General features: G+C 42.5%; 1 protein-coding gene and 1 pseudogene across 1 annotated transcript in view; both read right to left on the bottom strand.

Moving 5' to 3' along the window:
* The window catches only part of abcf1 (ATP-binding cassette, sub-family F (GCN20), member 1), a 56,517-nt gene extending 53,607 nt beyond the window's left edge, over positions 1-2,910 (bottom strand). The window contains exons 1-3 of the mRNA XM_033645928.2: positions 2,717-2,910; positions 1,322-1,368; positions 1,133-1,210 (exon numbers count right to left, since the gene is read on the bottom strand). Coding sequence (XP_033501819.2) covers positions 1,133-1,210; positions 1,322-1,368; positions 2,717-2,825 — 234 coding nt within the window. The 5' untranslated portion in view covers positions 2,826-2,910. The remainder of the gene's footprint in view (positions 1-1,132; positions 1,211-1,321; positions 1,369-2,716) is intronic.
* Positions 2,911-3,935: 1,025 nt separating this feature from the next.
* Positions 3,936-7,962, bottom strand: LOC144467293 (uncharacterized; annotated as a pseudogene).
* Between the last annotated feature and the right edge of the window lie 1,050 nt (positions 7,963-9,012).

Raw genomic sequence — 9,012 nt, 5'->3', positions numbered from 1 at the left:
TGATGGGGGCAGTATACGCCATACAGCGTTACGCCGGAATTCCACTGGATGCGTGTCCATTGCGGATTGGCTGCGCTGGTTATCCGCTGCGTGCTCCACCGTCCGTCAACACCCACCGGCTGCGTTTTTTTTTGCGGAGCAGTGCAGCTCCGTCAGACAGCGGTAGTCACGAGGACCCACGAGATCTCGCGTATTCATGCATAATCACGCAATATAACAAGATGTAGTTTCTATAAAGAGAACCACAAAACCAGAGGAGTAGTAGGAAGACTCTGTGCACCTCCATGATTAACATCTCCTCGTCCATGGTGTCAATGGGGTGAAATGATGTCTGGAAACCTCTGACCTGTTGACTTCATGCCTACCTCCGCCCATTGTGAGACATTTTCAAAGTGTAGTGCAGGGAAATATGATCCACCGTGAACACTGTGTATTTTATTTAGAAAATTAACCAGATGTTTTATTTTATTTCTGGGCAAGACTTCCTGCCCCGCATGATCTGCTCCGTGCTGAATTGCTACATTGTGCTCCGGCGTCCGGCAAAAACAGAAGTCCTGCGTATCTGTTACGGAGGTCTCCAGAATGCCGCAGCTGTGATGGAGTCGGAACGCAGCACAGCCGCAGCCAGTGGAAGCACACACATTGACTAGAATTGAAACGTATCGGCTCCGCTGCCGTTCGGGAGCACAGACGCAACCCACACGCATCTGGTGCCGAAAAGTGAGCTGTTTGCATCCCTATTATTAACACTAGGGATGCATAATATTGGATTTTTTTGCAGATAGCCAACATGCCAATATATAACAACTCATTTGACCAATAACGATATCGATACATCCACTTTTTTCTCTTACTAATCTTTACAATCATCAAGTCTCTTCTGTAGTGGATTTAACATCATAATATGCATGCATACTCTTATTGTGGTGGCCCACTAGCAGATAGAGACATGAAATAGAATGCTTTTCAATGTATGTAATATTCATTCATTGTGGAAAATAAGAAAAAGCACGTTGGCCGATTCTAATAGTTTATCATAAAGCCGATATTTGCCAATACCACTGATGTGCCAATATTATCGTGCATCCCTAGAATACATGTTAGAAAGACCTACTTTCAGAGTGAAGATTACCTGTTTTCCTTGCGTGTCTTTCACAGCCATCTCATCTACAGTCTCAGGTTTGCTATCTGTGGCGAGTTCCTCAAAGAACTGGAGATAAACATTCACACTTTAAGTTCAATGAGGCATATTGTGCCACAGAGATAAAACAGAAGTTAGGAAGCATTTTGATACTTAGAAACTAAACAAATTAATACTCACAATTTTTTTCCCCCTTTTATCTTTCTTCCCCTTTTTCACAGCTTTTTCTGTGGGAGGAAAACCGATATTTAATTTGTGAAAAACATCAGTGGGGAGCTACCAGGCATTATTAGGACAAAGACTGTCGTGTCAGGTCTGTACTACAGCAAACTGGACTTAACATTAAACAATGAATGTGAAGTTAGGTGTTGACTCTCTGCTACAACTTGAGGGCATTGACATCCATAAATAAACTTGTAGCCCTTTTTGAACTCTCTCAGTATGGAACAGAAGTTCAAATAAACTGCAGTAAAACCATAATTTTCAACATATTGAATTAATAGCAGTCAATGAAGACTCAAAATGCAGTCTGCACTAACATCATCAAAAACAACAAATGAGGGATTATCTCTGGGTCTGAAGCTGTTCTGGAAACTTCCCCTTTTCCATTCATCTGTCTCCCATCTGTATAAAGACCTCATGGTTGTACACTGTTCACCCAACAGGGAAGTGAACACCCTCAAACACCCTTGACCCTTGAGTCAGCAACCTTATCCTTATTGTCATTGTTTCATTTATTTTGCACTTGCAGTTACATAAAGTCAAAGCTATACAGTAATGGCGAGAGTCCAAATAGTATCTGATGTTAATGTCAAACTGAGACTTAACTGCGACACTATCTCCCTCATCAGTGCTTACAATAGCGTTGCATCATTGACACCAATGGACAGACGCGTCATGGCTAGCTGAAATATGCTTTGTTAAAGTCCTTGTAAAAACCTGACGCCGTTCACTATTCCATTTAACTTATCAATTAAAATAACGTATATTGGTTGGTGCCGGTTTAGTTGCTTTTACCGGCCAAATGAGCCCGATATGTTTGTCGTGCTGTTACACACATAAATCACATATATGGCAATTAAATCTCATCTTGTTTGTCGATTCCGGAAATACATTATTTTGGCAAAACCTACCGCATGTAACTCAAAAACATAAAACCTATCTCACATTTGTTCAGATTAGATGTTCCTCAACCACTGGTCCACCTCTTCATGACAATTTGGCCGTTTTAATTATGGCGTTCAAGGCCCTGTCTAGCACAACGTTAGCTATAAAGCAATATACTCTAACTATTTAAGTTGGAATTTTATTAAAATGAATGCTTCCAGATGAATTATCTTACATCCGAATTGATCAGAAGTTGCTAAAGATTTATTAAAGAGTTAAAGTCGTTTGAGACAAGTTATACGCTGTTGCCACTAAGAAGGTTAAAGTGAAAATTGAAGTTTTTCAACGGCGTTTGGCATTAGCGACAGCCTATCCGGACTCATGCTTGATTTAGCTGTAATGCTACGTTAGCTGTAATGCTATTTAGCATGCCAGTTAGCTTCTCACTAAACGTTAACGTTTTCTCACCAGCTGCCGGCTGGACTTCATCGTCCACCCACTCTGCTCCTTCTTTCGTTTTCTTGGGCATTTTGTTACTTTGACTTCGACTTTCAGACAACAACTTGGCTAAAACCATGTGCTTTTCCTTTCCAGAGAGGTTTATCAGCCACACACGTCATGCGGCCCAAAAACGTAAGGTAACGTTACATGCCGGGTCAACAAAGTTTCATTCTGCTTCGTCTACGTTATTACTGCCCGTGCTCTGCAAAAAGCATGATGTGCCATATCACCACCTTTAGGCTGGAGGACTATGTGTGAGTGTGAGTCACAGAGAGAGCGTGTTGGGGGGTGGGGGACTCTTCTCTTTGACGTTTCATTGCAGCAGTGTTGTTTTATTGCCATCTTCTGTCGTCACTTAGCTTCTACAGTGTGTAGTGTGTCAGCTTTTCCTCACCAGTCCTGTTCTCCTTAATAAGTTCACCAAACATCCTCTGCTTTGTCCATGTTCACTACACTCCAGTATTCTCTAGACTCCTTCTCCTGTTTGCCTTAATCTTTTTATTTTTCCTAGTGAGTCCTTTCTCCCAGACAGTGGTGTAGTGGTGGGTATATATGCATATATGAAATATGTAGTACATAAAGTTAAAATAAGTCAGTGTTGACTTTAGATTTTACATGGAAAACAATCAGCAGTCTCCTGGGTGAAAGTCCTGTGTGTGACCTCCTCCCAACGAGGACATAGCATCTTCTCTACTACTTTTAGGTGAACTGAAGTGTGGGTGGCAGGCAGGACTAGCGTGGAGGTGAGTGCAACACAGTCGAATTTATTAAGGCTTGCTGCAGTGCAGTGTTTTGGAATGATGGAGGTGGTTTAAAAGCACATGGGAAAGCTGCTTGGCCCAGCAATAGGTTGAAGATGTCAGTCAGGACCTCAGTCACAGCACCGACCTGGAGCATGCATCTGGGAATGCCATCAAGGCCAGCAGCGTGGCGTGCATTAATTGTGCTCAGTGTAGCACACACATCGGTTAGGGAGAGAGTGAGGGGCTTGTGGTCTGGAGGAGCGCCGTCCTGATGCCATTCTCCTACCTGTCCCTGTCAAAGTGTGCATTAAAACAATTCATATTATCTATTAGTTCATCAGGAGAGGAGATGTTCATAGGGGTTGGTGTGTTGGTCTGGAGGCCTTGCCTCAGTCATCAGGGTTGGATAGAGTGAAGCCTTCAAATCCCCAGATATCACATGCTCATGGCCTGAAAGCAAGCTCCACATCCTTGTACTTGTCTTTCAGCTCTTTTGCAGATTCCACCCTGCATATTGGCATTTGCATTAGGTGTTATATTCAATTTGAGAATTTGCTGGAGTTGTTCTTATTATGAGTGTACCAGGGCCATAACTCTTGTCTTTCAAACACATGGCACAATGCTTAGTGTAAGAAAACGTCGATCTATCTGCTTCCCATATGGAAAATTGTTGAGTAGACTTAGTAGACCTATAACAGCACACACACACACACACACACACACACACACACACACAAACAAACACACCACTGGGACCTGTTTATAAAAAAAACAAATTAATCTGATTTATGGAGCTTTACAACTTTTTCCTCCTGTTGGTTACTCTCTTGTCCTTTCTTACTGCCGTTTTTCTGTTTAAAAGGCAAGACTGCTCACTAAACTTGCAGATGTGCGCAGCTTGTCAATCTTGACAGTTTTTGCACCTAAACTAGCTACTGTATCTTATCGTCCTGAAGGTGCTCGGTGTATTATAGGGGGTCCTCTGGCAGACTAGGCCTAAGTCAGCCTAACTAGGGACAAGTACAAGGCAAGCCTGAGCCAGCCCTAACTATAAGCCTTATTAAAGAGGAAAGTCTTAAGTCTAGTCTTGAATATGGAGGTGTCTGCCTCCCGGATCACAACAGGAAGATGATTCTACAGGAGAGGAACCTGATAGCTGAAGGCTCTGGCTCCTGATCTACTTTTGGTAACTTTAGGGACCACGAATAACCCTGCATTCTCAGAGCGCAGTGTTCTGGTGGGATAATAAGGCACTATGAGCTCTCTAAGATATGACGGAGCCTGACCATTTAGAGCTTTATAAGTTAACAAGTAGGATTTTAAATTCAATTCTGGATTTTACAGGGAGCCAGTGCAGAGAAGCTAAAACAGGAGAAATATGATCTTGTTTCTTAGTTCCTGTTAGTACATGTGCTGCTGCATTCTGAATTCTGAGCTGTTTTTAGAGTTTTTAAAGACTTACTAGAGCTACCTGATAATAGGGAGTTACAGTTATCCAGCCTTGAGGTAACAAAAGCGTGGACCAATTTTTCTGCATCTTTTCAGGTCAGGATAGGCCTAATTTTCGCAATATTGCGCAGATGAAAAAACGCAGTCCATGTGGTTTGTTTCAAAAGACAAATCTTAGTCAAATATTACTCCGAGGTTTCTTACCGTAGTGCTAGAGGCCAGAGCAATGCCATCTAGAGAAACTATGTCATCAGATAAAGTCTCTGAGTTGAAACCCTCCATGCATTGTGAGAAGCTTCCTTGTCTTGATATCAGTGGCCTCTATCTCTTCCTTTGGCCAGCTTATTATACCAGCAAGGTATTTTATGACTGGCAGGGCATAGGCTACATGTTGATGGCTCAGACCTTTCCATGTCAGAGCCTAGTGCTGTCAAGCTCTTCATACCTGACACTCCTGACACTGTTTTGGATGTCCACCACTGTAAGATAAGATAAGATAAGATAAGGTAAGATAAGATAAGATAAGATACACCTTTATTGATCCCACAATTGAGAAATTCCAGTGTTACAGCAGTCAAGGGGAAAGAGTCAAATTAAAGATTTCAGTATTTAAAAAACGTAAAAACAAACTAGGCATGCAAAAAGAGTACAAAAATACAAGAAACAGCAATAAATAATAATAATAATAATAGTAATAATGAGCAGTGAATAAAAAGTGAGCAGTGGATTAAAGTGAACATATTTAGTGCAAAGTGAATATTGTATGTGCAAATAAACAACAACAACATGGGGGACAGTTATGCTTATTATGGTGTCCATAAAGTGTCCATAGTATCCCTAAAGTGTCCATGGTGCAGTTTCCTGTGAGCAGTGCTGGTTATGTAGCCTGACAACAGCAGGCAGGAAGGACCTGCGATAGCGTTCCTTCACACACTTCGGGTGAATTAGTCTATCGCTGAAGGAGCTCTCCAGAGCTTTTATCTCCTCCTGCAGAGGATGGGAGTCATTAGTCCTCAGAGATGACAGCTTAGCTGTCATCCTCCTTTCTCCCACCACCTGCACAGAGTCCAGAGAGCATCCCACGGCAGAGCTGGCCTTCTTGATCAGCTTGTCCAGTCTCTTCCTATCTGCAGCCGAGATGCTGCTGCCCCAGCAGACCACTCCATAAAAGATGGCTGATGCCACCACAGTGTCAAAGAAGGTCTTCAGGAGCGTTCCCTGCACTCCAAAAGACCTGAGCCGCCTCAGAGAACTTCTGCAGATGACAGGTGGGGGTGTCATATGAAAAGTCTGCAGTGTAGAGGGTGAAGAGGAACGGTGCCAGCGCCGTCCCCCGCGGGGCCCCTGTACTGCAGACAACCAAGTCCGATACACAATCCTGGGTCCTGACATACTGCAGCCGGTCTGTGAGGTAGTCCAGGATCCAGGATGTGAGGTGATTAGCCACCCCTATGTGCTCCAGTTTGTCCTTCAGAAGCGCAGGCTGTATGGTGTTGAAAGCGCTGGAGAAATCAAAGAAGCATGATTCTCACAGAGTTTCCGGGCTTCTCCAGGTGGGAAAGAGCTTTATGTAGGAGGAAGATGACGGCATTGTCCAACCCCAATGCCAGGCTGGTAGGCAAACTGCAGTGGGTCCATTGAAGGGCCTACTGCGGGGCGGAGATGAGACAGGACCAGGCGCTCCAGAGTCTTCATGAGATGTCATGTTAATGCCACCGGTCTGAAGCTGCTGAAGTCCTTAGGGTGCGGAGACTTGGGCACGGGTACCATGCAGGATGTCTTCCACAGCTGTGGTACTCTCCCCAGCCTCAGGCTCAGGTTGAAGATGGTTTCAACTATCCTGCACAGTTAGTCTGCGCAGGACTTCAGGAGCCTGGAGCTTATGCCGTTTGGACCCGCAGCCTTCCTCGTCTTTATCCTCCTCAGCTGATCTCTCACCTGACAGGTAGTGAAGGACAAGCTGGAGCAGGGGGGTGGAGGTGATGAGGTGGGGGGAGGAGTGGGGGTTGGTGAGATGTCCGGGGGAGCGGGGGTGGGGGAGGTAATTGTAATTAATGGTAATGGTAATTGGCGCTAATTCTGGGAGATTGCTGTGGTCTGTTCTTAGATCCATTGGCCACTTAGCAATGGTGTTATGTGATGCCTCCTTCTCCCACATGCTCTTTCAGTTTTGTTCAGTTTCAGCCCTGGGTGGATCTATTCTTATGTTCTTACCTTGCCACTGAGAGTACACTTTGGATGGTTTGGTGGAGAACATCTTATTTATTATCCTGGCTTCTTCTTCTCTTGCCTATCTCTTTAGGTGGGTAGCCAGAGCTATGAGCCTTTGCTTGGCAGTCTCCAGTGCCTCAGGTAGAGACATTTTGTTGTACTTCCTGGGGATCCCTTTCTTCCCCAGCTCTGAAAGTTGACTAACCTCTCTCCATGTCACCTTGATCATGACCTCCAGCCTCCTTCTCCATGGAGGGTAATGCTCTCTGTGGCTCATGATGTTCATCTTGTAACCTAGCATCTCTAGGATCACTGTTGCTGTGGTGTAAATCAGCTGGTTGGTCTCTGTTATGGTAGTTTTAGTATGTAGTACTGCATTCACATCATCAAGCAGACTTTCAGAGGGTACTTTGTCACTTATCTTTGGAAATCAGCTTCAGGGGTGCCAGGATTCCAGCTAATTCATTATTCTTGGTATCCAATCTCGGAGTGTGGGGATGACGATGATATCCTCACTTTGACCTGTCACTGTGGCTCCCCCTTGCCATAGCATGTTTGTTGTACCTCATCAATCTGTAGTTGCAAAAGCAGTTGCCGTTTGTGGATGTTGGAACACTGGGCTAGGAGCTTTTTCTTTGTCAGCCTGGATGATGGGTTTCAAAGCATCCATATATCCCCCATCCTCTGCATGTAGTCCTTGTCGCCGGGGTTATTTGTATGGTAGCATTCCAACAGCTCCATATTCTCTGCTCTAGTCCAGATACATTGTCTTGTTGCAGTAGCCCATTTCTCAAAATCCTCAAGTTTCATTCCATATATTCCATAGTCAATTCAATAAAGTCTGACTTTGATTCCATATATTCTGAGTTTCATTCCATATATTCCGAGTTTCATTCCATATATTGCAAGTTTTATTCAGTATATTCTGAGTTTTATTCTGGATTATTGACACAATATGTTCATGTGTATTATTAACATGATATCAATATTTCATTTTAAATTCTAGTAATCATCAATAGCAGTATATCATGACACCCCTAGGCTACTTACAATAAACCACAGCATTTACCCTCACCTAGACACTGTGCAGTGCAACCAGTTTAGATTTACATAAACCAGTCATATTCTGCTTATTAAATTTTTGCTGAATTTGGTTGAATGTGGACCCCTTTTGTCATAACAAAGATAAAATCATATTTATTTGGGGATTGCACATTGAGTCAAATATTTTGTTATGACCTCAATAATTTTATAAATAGAATTTTTAATAGAAAATGATTGTTGTATATTTTTTGCACTGTGAAGATTACTGTCGAGTATGTCTTCATTTTCTTTGCTCTCCATAAGTAAAATTTCACAAACACTTGTGCAAGTTTGCAGAGCAGAAAAAAGGCATTAATGTCAAGTTAGTCTCTTTCCAATGTTATGCAGATGACACTCAGCTGTACCTACTTGTTAAATCAACAGATCTCAGCATGCTGAACTCTCTACAGGACTGTCAAAATTGGGTGTGGATAATTTTTCTCCAGCTCAATTCTAATAAAACTGAAATACTTGTAACGGGTCACATATGGAGCTATAGTGGGGCCAAATGTTTTGTACTTGAAAAAATAAAATTTGAAATTGAAAACTCAAGGTTTGGTCTTGAATTTTTGAAAAATCCATCAGTGTATTCAAAATAAAAATAAGTGTACAAAACGTTTTTTTCAGGTTAAATATAATTATGATTCATTCTGGTAATTTTTTTGAATTAATTATTTATTTTTCATTTTTCACTTTCATATATTTAGATATATGAGATCTTATTTCTTACAGTTTCAAATCTTTTTTTCACTTTCAGATATTTCTGTTTCAGTTTCA

This window comes from Epinephelus lanceolatus, chromosome 16, assembly GCF_041903045.1.
Source record: "Epinephelus lanceolatus isolate andai-2023 chromosome 16, ASM4190304v1, whole genome shotgun sequence".
Lineage (NCBI taxonomy): Eukaryota > Metazoa > Chordata > Actinopteri > Perciformes > Serranidae > Epinephelus > Epinephelus lanceolatus.
The sequence above is the reverse complement of the archived record's forward strand: the minus strand, read 5'-3'. Positions and strand labels throughout refer to the sequence as shown.